The sequence below is a fragment of the Geotrypetes seraphini genome, chromosome 6 (genome assembly GCF_902459505.1).
Source record: "Geotrypetes seraphini chromosome 6, aGeoSer1.1, whole genome shotgun sequence".
Lineage (NCBI taxonomy): Eukaryota > Metazoa > Chordata > Amphibia > Gymnophiona > Dermophiidae > Geotrypetes > Geotrypetes seraphini.
The window spans coordinates 168444634-168461907 of NC_047089.1; the positions used below are offsets into that span (position 1 = coordinate 168444634).

Below are 17274 nucleotides of genomic sequence, written 5' to 3' on the forward strand. Positions count from 1 at the left end.
CCGTGGTGCTAGCTGCTCTGATGCTCAGAATTCTTTGAGCGTCAGAGCTGTTACCACCTTGGCTAAAATACACACTACAGTTTTGTAAAGGGGGGAGGGGTAAGTTTGTGATGACATTCCATACTAGGCGAAGGTGTTTTCTGTGTTCTGTGTGTTCGAAAGACATGGTTTTCTGTTAGGATTGACTGCAGAATTGATCTGTACTAGTCTGGCTTGTTTAGTTTTATAATGGGTGTATTGCTGTTGTACTTCTCACTGCAGTATGTAAGATGCTACCTTTTCCTAGGTACTCATGTGTGATGTGTGGCTTGTTACTAAAAATCATGTTTTTCGTACAGATGGGGGGAGGGTGCCAAAAAATGATGGGCCCCGGGTATCACACATGCTAGGTACGCCACTGATTAAACCTCACCTCCTGGTGAATCTATAAAATACACAATATGGGAATTTTCATGGAAATCATACAGTATACTGGCATTTAAACAGATAGAACTCCATCTTATATGGAAGGGTTTGGAGTGCTTGTAAAACAGCAAATTCCTAATGTTATAACTCATTGCTTTCTACACAGAGAGATCCTCATTTCAAAACCATTAGAAATTGAATTAACAAATATTCTGGACCAAACTGTCAAAATAATTAATTTCATTTAAAGCAGACCAAAGTATAGAAATTTAATTTTACATACAGTAGTGAGATGACTAGCGAGTGGGAAAGTTCTGTGTCATGTACATGAACTCAAGAAATCTAATCAAATCTGAGATTTCTGAATCGCACTATGCCTAAGTAGGTTCAAGGTGATTTAAGTGGATACAATTTAGTATAGCACAGGATGTTCTTAGTGGTACATTTAGTACAACAGAGGAGAGCTAGTACTGTTTGAGAAGGATGCTAAGAGGTAGAGATTTCCTTACAGTGCAGTTTTAAAAGAGAGATGGTTTAATACTATCTAAGGATGCTAAAAAGGTACATTGAGTGATGGCATGAGGTAGATATTGTCCATCACCAGGTAGTTGAACTATGCATATGATTCAGTAGAAGTTATAGGGTAAGGGTCTCAAAGTCCCTCCTTGAGGGCCACAATCCAGTAGGGTTTTCAGGATTTCCCCAATGAATATGCATGAGATCTATGTGCATGCACTGCTTTCAGTGCATATTCATTGGGGAAATCCTGAAAACCCGACTGGATTGCGGCCCTCAAGGAGGGACTTTGAGATCCCTGTTATAGAGTGATTTGTGGGTACACTAGTTGGTTTTCTTGGGTGAGGATGGTGTCAAACAGATAAGTCTTCAGTTTCTTTCAGAATGTGAGGTAGTTCAGATCTGATGGTTGAAGGGAGGTTGTTCCAAATCTTTGCGCTGATATATGTGAACATGGTATTGTAAGTACATTTGTGTTTGAGACCTTTTGTTGAGGGATAATTCAACTGATGTTTACTAAGATGTCTGTGCAAGGTGAGCCATTAGGGTTAGAATACATCTATAAGTGGCATTGCAGAGTTTCCGTGAAGAATGAAGAATATACATGATATCTTGAAGTTTAGTCTAGTATTGAGGGGTAGCCAATGTAGCTGTTTGAGGTAGGAAGAAATTGGATCATATTTTTTCAGTTTGAAGATGAGTCCTGATTGTTTTGTATTGTAGTTTGCGGGCAAGTGTTGTGTTGATACTAGAGAAAGGCACGATGACAAAATTCATCACCATTCCCGTCCCTGTGGATAACTGCAGATGGGATGACTAGATGGGCCATTTGGCCTTTATTATGCCATCATGTTTCTATGCTTTGTTCATTCACAATGAACAAAGCTGGTATTTCTACACAATTACAAAACATGTCTAGAAGTTAAAGTACTGAACATAAACATTCCCATCCCTCCCCACCAACTCTTTCTTAAGCAGAAGGTCCCCGGAACGTGTGCTATCTATTCACTATTCTATTCCTTACTGTGTGGGTCAGAGTTACAGAAGGGTTCCCACAGAGAGAATGACACGGTGACAAAATTCATCACCGTTTCCGTCCCCACAGATAACCACGGCAAAACATCTCCATGTCATTCTTTAAGGAGAGAGGGAAGAATCAGAGTATGAATGGGCACAACCACTGACCCTCAAGACTTGCATTGAAGAATGCTGGTGTAGAAGGACTGAGTTTGAGATAGACACAAAAGAATGACATAGGATGGTTTCCCACGGTTATCCATGGGAATGGGCACGGTGATTCATTTTGTCACCGTGCCATTCTCTAGTTGATACCTATGTAGATGGAGTTGCAGCAGTCAAGTTGCAACAAGACTAGCATTTGTACAAGAATGGCAAAGTGTCACTCATGAAAAGAGATTCTTGCATTTTTTTTTTTAAGGAATAAAAACAAGCTTTTGTGAGTGTCTGCATTGTGAATTTTGGATTTCCAGGCTAGAATATTTAACAGAGCTATTTATGCACCTCAATAACCTTAATACAAGTAAGCAAGGTAAAAATGAAAATATTCTAATTTCAACAGATAAGGGTAGCAATTAAAAAAAAAAAAATTTAAAAAAAAGCGATAAAGATGGTAATTTTGAAACGTTTCCTTGGTTACCTAAAACCCATATTAAAGATATGACTCCTATCGTTGAGTATTTGACAACTCTGGAAGAGAAATTTAAACTTTTATTTTTCATCATTAAACATAAGACTGACTGGATTTGAAACTCGTTTATGAAAATTCCATCTAATGTTCGTTTGAAGTTATTTGAAGAAGAAGAGCTGGCTTCTATATCTAGTGATTGCAGGCTAAAATTGAAAATGTCTATTGAAAAATTTTAAATTTTAATTAAAGAAGATTATCCTTCAGTAGCTAAAAAAGCTTTGTCCATTTTAATGCAGTTTTCTACATCATACCTGTGTGAATTAAGGATTTCTTCACTAACTAACATTAAATGCAATAAGAGAGAGACTTTTATTCATAGTTAATATTTTGTGCACAAAGTACGTTGGAAATATTTTCATATGCTTTACAGTGTGCCGCAATCCAAAAAAGTTGGCGAACCACTGAACTAGATAATGTAGAAAATGTTCACACTGCAGTTTTGTCACAGTTCCATATACCTTGCTGTAATACAGTGCTTACCTAACATTTATCCAATCCAGGGGTGTCAAAACTCCCTCCTCGAGGGCTGCAATCCAGTCGGGTTTTCAGGATTTCCCCAATGAATATGCATGATATCTATTAGCATACAATGAAATCAGTGCATGCAAACAGATCTCATGCATATTCATTGGGGAAATCCTGAAAACCTGACTGGATTGCGGCCCTCGAGGAGGGACTTTGACACCCCTGAAATCTATGCCCACATTATAGATAAACTGCAGCCATCTCCCTCCTCCCTTTCTCATCTAAATCCACTTCCATTTTCCATTCCTCCTCTTCCCCCCACCTCCACTTATCCATAGCATGAAGATAGCTGCAGTCAGCAAAGACCCCTGTGTGTGCTTGTTAGGGCTTGAGTATCCCCACCAGCTACTGCAGTAGTGTGATGCTGTTGGAAGAGATGCCAAGTCTCACACATTTGGAGCGTCACATTCATTTCAAAGCTCTCGCTCTTTGAGCCCCATTTCTCACTCAACAAAGCTTCAGTTCCACAACATAGCACAGCTCTTGATCACTGCTTTTTTGAGAGGGAAGCCTTAGAAAAGTAAACCCATGGACTACTTGGTTTGCTCTTCTAAGACTTCCCTCTCATGAAAGCAGTGATTAAGATCAGTGCACTGGTAAAAGAAACTACAGTATAAATATCTGAACTAGCAGGGCTCAGAATTTGAGAGTGAGAGCTCTTTTGAATGAAAGCGATAACACTCCTAATCACTGTTCCCTCTAAGCTGAATGGGAGTCCTCTAACTGCATTGCTGCCAGTAGGGGGTCATGCTTCAATAATGTGTTCCCTGGAGTTAGGGCTACCATTTTTCGGGCTGCAAAAATCCAGACACATTGCCCTTCCCTGTTGCGCCTCCGGCCCCGCCCACCACAAACCTCCTCTCTTCTTCCCTGACAAGCTCCGGCCATGTCTGGAAGGCCCAGAGCATGCGCAGATGTGTGTGACATCATCCGTGCATGTTCAGATGCCCTCCAGATGCGCCGGAACTCGGGACTTTCCAAAACCTGGACAAATGCCGGGTTTTGGAAGGTCCTTCCAGGAGCCCAGCCAGTCCTCTAAAAAGAGGGACATGTCTGGGTTTTCACAGATGTCTGGTAACCTTACCTGGAGTCCTCTAGAATAGATTTTGCATATTCCTCACTCTTGAAAATGTACCGTTTATACTTGAATATGTCGATCTAAATATAAGTTGAGACTCCCATTTCCCCCGAAAAAAGGAGGAAAAATGGTTGACTCGAATATAAGTCGGGGGGGGGGGGGGGCTTAATATTCAGGTGCCGTGTGCTGTCAGTCTCTGTACCCAGCCTAATTCCTGCCAGGCTCTGCACCCAGTCCCCTTCCCTCCCTCCCCTGTCAAGCACTGCACCCATCCCCCTTCCTATCAGACACTGCACCCAGCCCCCTTCCCTCCCTCCTCCATCAGGCACTGCACCCAGCCCTCTTCCCTCCCAGGCTCTGCACCCAACCCCCTTCCTTCCTTCCCTCCATCAATGTGCCACCATCTCCTTCCTCTCCCCTCCATCCATGTGCCCTCTTCCTCTTCTCTCTGTCCCCCCCTTTCCATCATCATCAGCAGCCTTTACAGCTGGCTGCTCTTGCCAGCATCGGGCCTTCCTCTCAGCCGAGTCCTGCCTTCAAAAAAACAGGAAGAAGGCAGGACCGGCAGAGAGGTGTAAAGGCTGCTGTCCGCTGCGGGGAAGAAGATTGTTGGCCTTCAGAGCACTCTTATGGGCTACACCTGGGGTGGACAGCACCCCAATTACAAATACTGGAGAAGTGTACAATTCCAAATGAATATACAAAATCACTTCCTTGAACACATTACTGAAAAACAGCAAAATTATTTATGCCATGCCTCAGAGACCGAGTATTCAGGCAACAACTGCTAGATACTTGTTTCGGTCAGAGTCTCAATCACTGGCAAATGGCATATAGTATAAGTAATAAATTTTTGTTTTTATCAACTTTTTTCGAACTTTTAAGTTTTTCTTTCAATAAATTATTGATAAGATTTTTTAAAGCAGATGTAATAACATCTTTTTGGACATCAAATATCATGAGAATTACAACCGATAGGGCATGTATTTTAAAACAAAAGCACTTATCTTTTAGTAGTGTTTGCACTGTTTTAATCCCAACGGGGCCACCGTTTCACCTGGAATGGCTTCAACAGGGGAAAGAAGTGGACAATGCCTGTAACAGATAACAAATCATTAAAGTTTAACATCATCAAGATATTTGAAAGTAAACTACGTTATTAAACTTTATTTTTATGTGTTAAATTCATCAGCAAACTTACGGAACCGAGGTTAACCTTAGCGTATAATTCTCAAAGATGGCGTCGGTACAAACCAATGCTGAGCCATTTAAATTACCCGCTGAACATTATAAAAAATGCATATTGAAGGGCCAAGTATAATAACAGAGACTTGTTATTGAATGATTATAAACAAGATGTTTCTTTAGATGATCCTTGCACTACGTGTGTATTAAAACACTCGTCAAGTAGTTCACAACTGACAAAAATCATCAGGAAACACTGGGGAATCGTACAATCGCTCCCAAGTTTCAGCACAAACAGAATACGTTTTGCTTACTCCAGGGGAAAAAATCTGAAGGAATTTTTAAATATTACTGGGGTCCAAGAACAAGGTATCACACCTGTTTCATTAGGTCACTACAAATGTGGCCATTGCACCTACTGTGATTTTTCCATTCCAACAAAATAATCGTTAATCCTCTCAACCAGATCAGTTATAAAATTAAACATTTTAGCACATGCCAGTCAGATCATGTTGTCTACGTCATTATGTGCTCCTGCCCAAAGATCTATGTTGGCATGACCACAAGACCATTTAGAACTCGTCTTGCCGAACACAAATCCAACATTAAAAGAATGCAGTATAAAGAACCATTAGTGCAACACTGTAAGGATGCCTCTCATTCTTTTCACAATCTTAAAGGACTAGTCATTGATGTCATTAAGAAGAATAATAGAGGAGGCGACAGAGTTGCAGCACTCAAACGGCGTGAAACCTATTGGATATTCACTTTACAATCCTTATATCCCATGGGCTTGAATGACAAGATCGACTGGTCAGCTTACTATTGATTTTCAATATCAACGTATATCAATGCAGTTTTTTGACTGGTCTGTGTAGCACGTTTGGCCTTTGGAGGCTGAAGATAAAAAATTTTTTTTTTTTTTTGCATTTCTCCTGCCTTGTTTACGTCATGACGTTCTTGACGTCTTTCACGCAAATGACGTCGTACCGGCACTTGTTCAGCGGGTAATTTAAATGGCTCAGCGTTGGTTTGTACCGACGCCATCTTTGAGAATTATACGCTAAGGTTAACCTCGGTTCCGTAAGTTTGCTGATGAATTTAACACATAAAAATAAAGTTTAATAACGTAGTTTACTTTCAAATATCTTGATGATGTTAAACTTTAATGATTTGTTATCTGTTACAGGCATTGTCCACTTCTTTCCCCTGATGAAGCCATTCCAGGTGAAACGGTGGCCCCGTTGGGATTAAAACAGTGCTTTAAAAGCATCCCACAGAGTTTCTAAAGAGATTTCTTCCGATGTATTTAATTGAAAATATTCATTAATTTTTTGCTGTAATTCTTCTATAAAATTAACTTCAACTAGCAGAGCATTATTAAACCTCCAAACAGGTCTACTATAATCTTGATCATTTATCTGTAATTCTATCCATACTCCTCCGTGATTCGAAAAAATAATCGATCAATTTCAGCTTTTGTGATTTGTTGAATTAAAGTATCTGACACAAAAAAATAATCTATTCTTGAAAAGGATTTGTGTACTTGAGAACAAAATGAAAATTCCTTATCTTTAAATATAAAATCCTCCATATATCTTTTAATCCACAAGATTGGACTAGATTTTCCAAACCCAATGATTTTATTATTCTACTTGGTTTTTTATCAATCAAAGGATCCATTACCGCATTGAAATCTCCAGCCACAATCATTTTAGTTGTAGCCAGTGGTAAAAACAACTGTTGAAGAGATTTTAAAAACTCAATTTGACCCGAATTAGATGCGTAAACATTAATCAGTGTCAAGGTATCGTTCCCTAAACTCGTGCCTACTTAAACCCATCTTCCCATGACATCTGTAGAAATTAATCTAAAGCTTCCAGTGCATTTCTTGTGTACTAAAATAGCAACCCTTGCTTTTTTACCTATGGCCTGAGCATAAAAACAATGTTTTACCCAATCTCCCTCTAATTTTCATGATTCATTGGCTGAAAGATGGGTTTCCTGAATGAAATATATATCAGCTTCTTGTTTCTTTAAGAAACTAAGATTTCTTTCTTTTGATCGGATGATTGAGGCAATTAACATTTAATGAGAAAAAATTTTAAATCATTTTTTAATTACATGTATTAAAATTCTAAAACATAACATCCATGATTCTCTCTTATTTTTCCCTAATAAAAAATTAATATATATTTTCCCTACCCACTAATCCCCTCCTCTACCCTCCCCCCACATGTATCTTGACTGCTTGGAAGTGTTTATGTGACACTAAACCCAAAGCTCCCCCCCTCCCCCGAAAACCTATCTAACAGAATATTGATATATTAATATCATATTATTCAATTCATATTAACCAAATTCATATTATAAAAGTTGATTATAAAGAAATATAACAGGTAAAATAAATATCCATACATGCATTTGCTTCAACAGTTTTAAACCTAATATCTCTTTTAATTAATGAATTAAGTATTCTTTATAACCTCTGTTTACTTAAAAAAATAAATTAAAAAACCCTATTTATTTATGAGTATATTTAATTCCCTTATATCTTTCCTAAAACAGTAAAATTATAGATTATACCTTTATGCCTTAACTTCTTATCATTATAGCTTAACATGACAATCATCCATATCGGATTCATATTATAAATTCATTATGATGATATAATATAATTTAATATAATATAACATTAATATTAATATTTAATACAAATTGAAATTGATTATATTTATATTAGTATAATCCACTAATAGATAAATTAAGTCAATTATAACCAATTAATACTTCTTTATCATTAAAGAATAAATTAGTTTTCTCTCATCTTTAATACAAATTCGTTTGAAGTATTCATTAGGAATATTACCTTTTCCCTATATTTATCAATTACTACAACCTGTTTACTAATACTAAAACAATAAGTTTTAATCCAGTAAAGTCAAATGGCATCTATTTATGGAGACTCTGTAATACTTTCTCCATCTTTAATTGTGTTGACGCCATGATGAAGTTAGAAATGCATTTTTTGTGAGAAATGAGGAGTGGAAGCTTTGTAAATCAGTAATTTCTTTGGCTGAATTGAGATATATTGATGGCACAATTGACTGCAGATCACAAAACTCCGTTTTTGTATTTGTACTCCAGATTTTAAATCTTTCAGAAGCAGTATGTAATCTGTGTGCATAGGGTAGCTGCATTGAGATCCCAACTGCCAGCCAGAAGTCTATGCTTTTACATATGCTCACTTTCTAATCAGACAGCACTTTTCCTTTGTTTAGCCGATGTTTCCATCACACATAAGTGATTCTCTAAATTCTATGCAGACAGGCAATAACAATGACTTAATGACCCTCATCAGAGCAAAGAAGGGAAGCCTCTATTGTCTTCCACAAAAAGTGGAATATGTATCCATCAAAGATTTTAAAAGGCATTTTTTTGGCACAAAGATTTTCCCCAGAGCCGACTTTAGACACATGTCATTTCGCAGCCGTATAGTAGTGATAAGACTTCAAACCCGCTGATTGTGTCATCTCGTTAGATCCATTCTGCTGATTTCCACAAATAGCAATGTTGAAATGATGGAAGAAACTTCAATCCTTTGTGAAGCCATTTTATTGTCAATTGTGAAGTTGATTATTACAGCAAAAAATAAAAAATCAAACTTTAAAACCAGTCCATCCTTCCTATACGAAAACCAACATTTACTGCATGACTGACTCTCGTCTTCTGTGCCATCTTATCATCTTATATATCATTATATAGCTGTCTATTTTTTTCCCCTCCTTCTTTACTCTGTCCGATGACCTTACAGTCAGAAAAGCATTGTTCAATTCATACCAATTCTCTGACACCGAAGAACAGACTTCCTCAATCAATCACCGAGCACTCACCGCCTTAAAGCATATATCCAAATCCACACATTCACATTTTCTCCGATTAGTTTTAAACTGCATTCTGGTGTTCCTTTGATTTTCCTTCTTCCTCTTTCTTCTATTATTAATAATCAATTGCACGCTAACCAATAGGTTATATGCTTGTTTTTAACTAGTGCCACTTAACCAATCTTCCTTATGTCAAATCATTTCCTTTCTTTCTAGATTTTCTCAAATTACATATTCATTGGTTCTTTCTGTTGTGAAAGGAACTATATGAGCTCTTCCAGATCTTCAAATTGACAGGTCTTATTATCTAATGTAATCCTCATTATTGCAGGGTACATAAGACCACACCTTGCTCCTATCTCCTTTAATTTAGGTCTTAATTGGAGGAATTTTTTATGTTATGTTGAAATTGTAAACTAAAATAAAAACAATGTAGTAAGTTTCATCCAACAGCTTCATTGTCATAAAGAGAATAAGATCAGACTGCAAATTAATTGGGGTATACTTACGAGTATTTAGAGTGATCAGACTTGCTAGATTAAGGTATAAGGTTTAAGCAGGGGGGCTTGTTAAATTGTAGACACACAGAAGGGTAGACTAATACAGCACAGATTTTAGTCTGATTCTGTAATGTAGTGTCTCACAAATATTATGAGCCGTGGCACACTAAACTGTTGGCTGTAGCTCGAGGGCACCTGGAAGTGTGCGGACATCGCCATGTCATACACATGCGTGACATCATGGTATGCACGGAAGCCCTCCAGATGGGGCCCTGAGCCAGTTGGGGGGTCCTAAAAAAAGAAGAGGCACAGAAAGGAGGAGAGATGCCAGGGAGGGAGAGAGGCACTTGTGGTAGCTGACTGCCTACAGGATGTGCCTCTCGCCACTGTAGGCAGTCAGCCGGCGCTGGTGTCTCGCGTCTCACCTGAAATCTCATGGGGCACACTAGCGTGCCATGGCGCACAGTTTGCAATGCACTGCTAAAGTGCATCGGTGCACAACTTTTATTTGAACACTGTAATAGATAAGTTGACTAGCATTCTGTTTTGAACATAGCTAAATTACTGGATTATGGCCATATAAATCGCAACTACCATCCAGAATAAAGCATGCACTTTTATAGTAACATATTAAATGACAGCAATTAAGCTCCATCCAGTCTGCCCAACAGTCATACTCATCATTAATTCATGATTAATAATGTCTTTCTTTGATATTTCTGGGACATAAACCATAGAAGTGTGCCTGGCATGGACATTAGGTTCCAACTGCTAGAGTTACTGCTTAACTTTATACGTGTCTATTAAATGTGTAAATAATTAGAATGGCAGAGATATGTGCATAAATGACAAAGGTTTGCCTAAACATTATTCTGTAAATATAGCATATCTTATATAATGTGTGTATATTGCAGATAGGTGTACACATGGACAGATCCAGGGCAGGACTGGTTTTTATGTGCATAATTTGTAAAATACTATAAGTTTGATTTAGCCCACCACTGACTGGTTAAATTGCTTGGTCGGGGCTAGTTGCTAATATTCAGTGTCACATAAAAGCTGAATATTGTGGTTGATGCTTAAATCAAAGCCTGCTATGTTGGGGGTGTTCCAGGGGCAAAGTCAGCACTTAGGCTGAATATCAGCACTTAAATGACTATACTGAGTGGAGTGCAAAGGGTAGATGTACTAGGACTAGGCAGGTATGTGATGAAGCTACTAAATAGTAGATTTAAAACCGGCGAAAATATTTCTTCACACAATGTGTAATTAAACTTTAGAATTTGTTGCCGGAGAATGTGATGAAATCAGTTAGCTTAGCTTAGGGTTTAAAAAGGGTTTGGATAATTTCCTAAAAGAGAAGTCCATAGGCCACTATTGAGATGGCTTGGGGAAATTCACTTTTTATTCCTAGGATAAGCAGCTTAAAATCTGTTTTACTACTTGGGATCTAGCTAGTACTTGGGGACCTGGATTGGCCATTGTTTTAAACAGGATACTGGGCTTGATGGACCTTTCATCTGCCCCAGTATGGCAATTATGTTCTTATGTGTTAGCCAATTTAAAAATAACCAGATAATCAAACTCAGAATCTAAACAGGTTCTGGTTTTGAATATCTAGGAATAATGAAGATATGTCCCTGCTACCCAGTCAATTTTTTTTGTATTTATTTTCTTTAATTTTTCCACCATCCTAGGTAAATATTAAGATCCACTATATCACCATGCCCCATGTGCCACAGTATTTATTTTCTTGCATAAGTGGTATGCTTCTAGTGTTGAGCCAGGCTGTTTGTAAATGTTCTGTCTTGTGTTTTTTTCTTAGGTTGCTTTGAATGCTGTATTAAGTGCTTGGGAGGAGTTCCATATGCTTCCTTGGTTGCCACCATTCTCTGCTTCTCTGGGGTAGCATTATTCTGTGGCTGTGGCCATGTGGCACTCACTGGGACAGTAACCATTCTTGAACAACATTTCTCCACAAACACCAATGACCACGCTCTGCTGAGCGAAGTGTAAGTATTGTGCATGCCACTGTTTCTAAAGCTAAAGGCAGGAAAGGAATCATCTGAGTACTCTGATCCATTAAAAAACAAACAATTTATATTAACACATCTGATGGATTAAGTAAAGGTCAAAGGAAAAGGATGAAGAGAGAAACTATGAATGAACAAGTCAGATATGTGGCAAATGTTTATAAATGGAAAGGAGGTAGGCCATAATACATTTGAGTTCATACAGAGGCCTCAAAACTGAAAGTATGAGGCAGTAAGGCCAGAATGGATACGTCCTAAAATAAGAGAGCTTAGGTGTAGTTTGTGTCCAGAAATACATGTTCAGTGGTTTTTAGAGAGCAGCTAGAGATGGGAGTGGCCTGCAGAAGGGCAGTTCTCATACCACACAAGTGAGAACTAAGGAGGCTTACAACAAACAAGCTAACCAATCTGCTCTTTGCTTGTAGGTGGATTAATGAAATCTATTGCCGGACGAAAGGATTGTGGAATATCTTGAATCTAGCAGATTATAAAATAGAGGAGGTGACCCATTGGGCTTGCAGAGTGTCATACAGAGACATTCACTTGTAGGCCCCTCATTGCATAAGTCGGACAGTTTGAAAAGCAAGGCAGAAAAGTTGAAGCCATGTGCGGAAAAAAAAACAGTTGCTCAGTGGTAGAGTTGGCCCTGATAGGGTACAAGGCAACATGAAGTCAATAAGAGACATTAATGTCAAAAGAGATGTGATTGAGTCATTGAGAGCTTTTATCACCAAAGAAAAGTGAGTCATTGAGAGCTTTGTCACTGGAGAAAAGTGAATATAGGCCTATAGTCCACTTAACTCTTATTCCCCTCCCTCAAACTAAAATGTGCAAGTTGTTTGCTTGTAGTTTTGTGATGGCACATTCCTCGTCCACAGATTTTAATTCCTTGCAGCTTCAGTACTTTACAATATCAAAGGGAATAATTCAGCATAGCACCATGCACTCCAGGCTGTTCTAGTCATCTGGTTCCAAGATTTTAATGGTCTCTGCATTTAGTACTTCAAAGGGCTCAATTGTATTTTTTATTTTTTGCATGACTGCATATTGTCAGCAGCACAATTGAACACACTGAAATGGCAATGTTACTTTCGTCTTACGAGTATTAGTGTCTTGTTCATTGTGCTTCCTTTGAAGAGTAAAGGGAAACAAAATGTTACAAGTGAACTTCTAGGTAAGAACATGATCTATATCAGTATAACGTAAACTGTGTGCTGCACGAGATTTCAAGTGTGCCACGAGATGCTGGGGAGGAGGAGAGGCACCAGCGCCGGCTGACTCCCTACAGGACATGCCTCTCACGGCGAGTCAGTCAGCCGGTGCCAGCACCTCTCCTCCTCCCTGTGCCTCTTCTTTTTCAGCACCCCCACTGGTGGCATCAGGGCCCCATTTGGAGGGTATCCGCACATGTGCAGATGTTGATCTGATGATGTCACGCATGCATGTGATGTCGGCGCTCTTCCGGGTGCATTGCCAGAGGTTGTGGTAAGAGCAGTTAACATGTATCTCTATCCCTGACTATTTGAATCTTCTGTTGTAAACCAAACGCTATTTAACTTGTAACTTGAACGTTATTTAACTTGTATCTCTATCCCTGACTATATGTACCTTTCATTGTAAACCACTTTGAATTTATGGTATAGCGGTATATATAAGAAATAAATTATTATTATTATTATTAGCTGGTTTTAAGAAAGGTTTGGACAAGTTCCTGGAGGAAAAATCCATAGTCTGTTATTGACAAAGATTGGGGGGAACGCAACTGCTTGCCCTGGATCGGTAGCATGGAATATTGCTACTCCTTGGGTTTTGGCCAGGTACTAGTGTCCTGGATTGGCCACTGTGAGAACGGGCTACTAGGCTTGATGGACCATTGGTCTGACCCAGTAAGGCTATTCTTATGTTCTTATGCCCTTGAGCAACAGCCAGCAGTTTAGTTTGCTGCAGCTCATAAAGTTTGCGAGACCCTGATCTATATCTTTAGTGGCCTTGTTAGTCAACCCAACAGTCTGTTCTTACGTATGAGCTACATTCTCCATTGATGTCTTACTGAAAATCCTGGCAATAGCAAATATTTTTAGCCTGACCATAGCAGCATTGCATATGCTTTCTACAGCCCACGTAATTATACAGTCCTGTTTTCTGTGGTCTCTTTTTAAAGCAGCAAGGTTAATCTTAGAGTGAAGGCACTTCAGTTGCAGTGCCTTCTAAAATGTTTTCACACCCTTATACATTCTCATATTCTGTCTTTAAAAATAAAAATTCAAAATAGAAGGTTTAATTGATTTGCAAAATGTAGTTTGTGGAACTGGGCATCGGTGGCATAGTATTTAAAGGATAAAGGGGATGAGACTTGATATACTGCAGTTTACACATTCAAGGCAGTATTTTCAATAGACCACACTGGGAGGATGAAAAAGTGTAAATTTGAATGTAGAGACTTCAGATAAGTTTGCTTTTCTGGATCAGACCATTTCGCTTACAATAACTCCTCCGGTTGTTCATTCTTCTGAGACTATTACGTGTTGGACTACAATATTTTGGCATTTTCTCTGTCTTATAGTTATTTTTTTTTCTCCCCTCCATTACTACCCCTCCCCCCAAGAAATGGGGGGATTGCTGACAATTATGACTGGAACTTGTTCTGTGTTAGGATGTTTAGTACTGAGGTTTTCTTGTGAATTCTTTCTTTGTGTAGGTCATATTGATATCTTGGCAATCATATTAGCCTTCTTGGTGTCAACAGGTTTCATAAATATTTATTATTTCAAAGCCATGGTTTCAACTAGATTTTTTTATGCTTATGAAATTCAACTGGTAGTCTGTCCTACTCCATCTTCTGACCTGGGTTACTAAATTCCTGTCTAGCAAAGGTAGCCCAATGGTTGATTTAAGGTTTCATTCAGTTTATTTGACAATAATAAGGGGTTTGGTCAAGAGGTCAGCAATTAGTAAAACTAAGCAGGAAATGTTAAAGGTTTTAAAAAGAGTGGGAAATGGAAGGTTTTGTATGTATACTGGTCTAATTTACCATATTTGTCATGTTATGTTTTACCATGCTTTATGTATGTAAACTTTTAATCCGTTCTGAGCTCTCCTGGGAAAACGGGATATAAAACCAAATACTGTAAATAAATTTGTAAACTGCTTTGATTTGTTTTCACGTGTAAGAGAAGTATCTCCTCTTTCCATTGCACTCTGTCCTATAACATCAAATTATCAAAACAAAGTTTCCTAATATCCAGGGTGTACTTATAGACCCGACCCCTGCTTGAGGAGCAGATACTGTATCCCAGATGGTAAGTTTCCCTTTCTATGCTATGTGGCACATGTTTCATTCTGATGTCTTTAGGCCTTTAATGATCTTCAAGTCCTGATCTTTGCCCTTGTTGGCTGACTTGAATACCGTAATTGTCTTTTTTAAATGGCATTAAACTCTTCTATGAAAAGGCTGCATTTTATTCAGAATGTGGTTATTAAAATTTATTTCACCAGCAGATCAGAGAGAAAGCACAACACAAGCAAAAGATGGACAGAAAACAGTGCAGTGGCCCAAAGATGGTATACAGGCAAAGACCAGACTTCAAAGGAAGCAGAGTCTATTGAGGGACCCAACAAGGATTGTTTTTCTGTGTGATCTCTGCATTAGTTGTCAGTGGCCACCTCCAGTGTCCATTGAAGCAGGGTAGAGAGCTCTGTTGGGCGGGGACCTTCTCTTGCATCTGGTAGTGCTATAGGAATAATTTTTGTTGGAAGAGACATTTCAGATTAAGCTGTTGTTGTAATTTTGGAATTGCTTCTGGAAGCATGCTGTATTTTGGAGATGACCATTGAACCTTGATGCAGGCATCATGTCAAAACACTGGCTATGTGGGGTCCCTCAGTAAAATCTGCTTCCTTCAAACTTTGGTCTTCACCTGTATACCATCTTTGAGCCACTGCACTATTTCCTGTGTTTGTGTATTAAAATTGCTTTATCATGCTTTGAGGTGTGATCCTGAAGCAGAACATTGATTATCCATTTCCTTCCTTATAAAATTTAAGATGGTAATGCACAGTGCCATTTATACTGGCACCTAAGATTAGCTCTCAAACTCTGTCCTTAGTTCTAGGTATCCATTGTGTTCACAGCATGATAGCATGCATATCTAGTCCTCATTTTGTGAAACACTATTGCATCAGATTTTAGGACTGAGCCATCCTTTCAGAATTCAAGATAGGATTTCAAATGCCTTGGAGAAGTAAAATATATATGGGGAAATTCTACAACCAACGCCTAAACTTAGATGGTGGTAGGTGCCCTGCCAATTCCTAAGTTCATTGAAAAATGCCATCAGAACTGACAAAAGAAAGGCAGTGTTGAAACGCCTATCGACGCCTAAATAAAAGGCAGCTGTAATTGTGGTTAGGTAGTCGCTTTAGGCTGCAGAACACCAAAGTAGGTGTGACCAATGCCAGAAGTGGTGTTAGGTGGAATAAAACAGCTACCTAGCTGCGATTCGTTCCAAGGGGGATGCAATCTAATTTTATTTGTATGTATGTAGTTGTTATAGTGTTGGTCTTGATGTGTTTTGTATGATAAATGTTACGTTTTATTTTGCATGTTATCATGTAACTCGCCCTGGATAAGGGTGTCTGCTAAATAAACAAACAAATATAGACCTGGAAAACCCTGGCCTACATTTCAGCTGCCTATCTTTGCTGCTAGACCACAGCAGCCATAAACTGATCATGGTAGGAAAATTTATTGCTAGCTCAATTGATTTGGGGGGGGGGAGGAGATGTCAGTGACCAACCCAGGTCCTAACTATCTAGCTAGATCCCAAGTAGTAAAACAGATTTTAAGCTGCTTATTCTAGGAATAAGCGGTAGATTTTCCCCAAGCCATCTCAATAATGGCCTATAGACTTCTCTTTAAGGAAATTATCCAAACCTTTTTTTAAACGCTGCTAAGCTAACTGATTTCATCACATTCTCTGGCAATGAATTCCAGAGTTTGCTTATGTTGTGTGAGGAAATATAGTTTCACTGCTTTGTTTTAAATCTTCTACTTAGTTCTTCATCACATGTCCCCTAGTCCTAGTATTTTTGAAAAGAGTAAACAAGCAATTCACATCTGTCCTTTCCACTCCACTCATTATGTTATAGACCTTTATCATATCACCCCTGAGCCGTCCGTCTCTTCTCTAAGCTGAAGAGCCCTAGCTGCTTTAGACTTTCCTCATACCTTATCCACTGAGAAAAATGACCATTTCACCCTACCTTCTGTTTTCTGTCCAATAATCAGTTCCTAATTCACAACAAAACATTGCCTCTCATTTTCTCATTGACTCTAATTTTCTCATGAGGAACTTTGTCGAAAGCTTTCCAAAAATCTAGATACACTGTCAACCAGCTCTCCATATGTTTATTCCCACCTTCAAAGAAATTGTTGAGACAA

General features: G+C 38.6%; 1 protein-coding gene across 10 annotated transcripts in view; it reads left to right on the top strand.

Annotated features, from left to right (window-relative positions):
• GPM6B (glycoprotein M6B) overlaps positions 1–17274 on the top strand; it is a 282829-nt gene that overhangs the window by 228886 nt on the left and 36669 nt on the right. For all 10 annotated transcript variants that reach the window (XM_033948387.1, XM_033948389.1, XM_033948388.1 and 7 more), the window contains one exon: positions 11627–11813. In XM_033948387.1, the coding sequence (XP_033804278.1) occupies positions 11627–11813 (187 nt within the window). The remainder of the gene's footprint in view (positions 1–11626; positions 11814–17274) is intronic.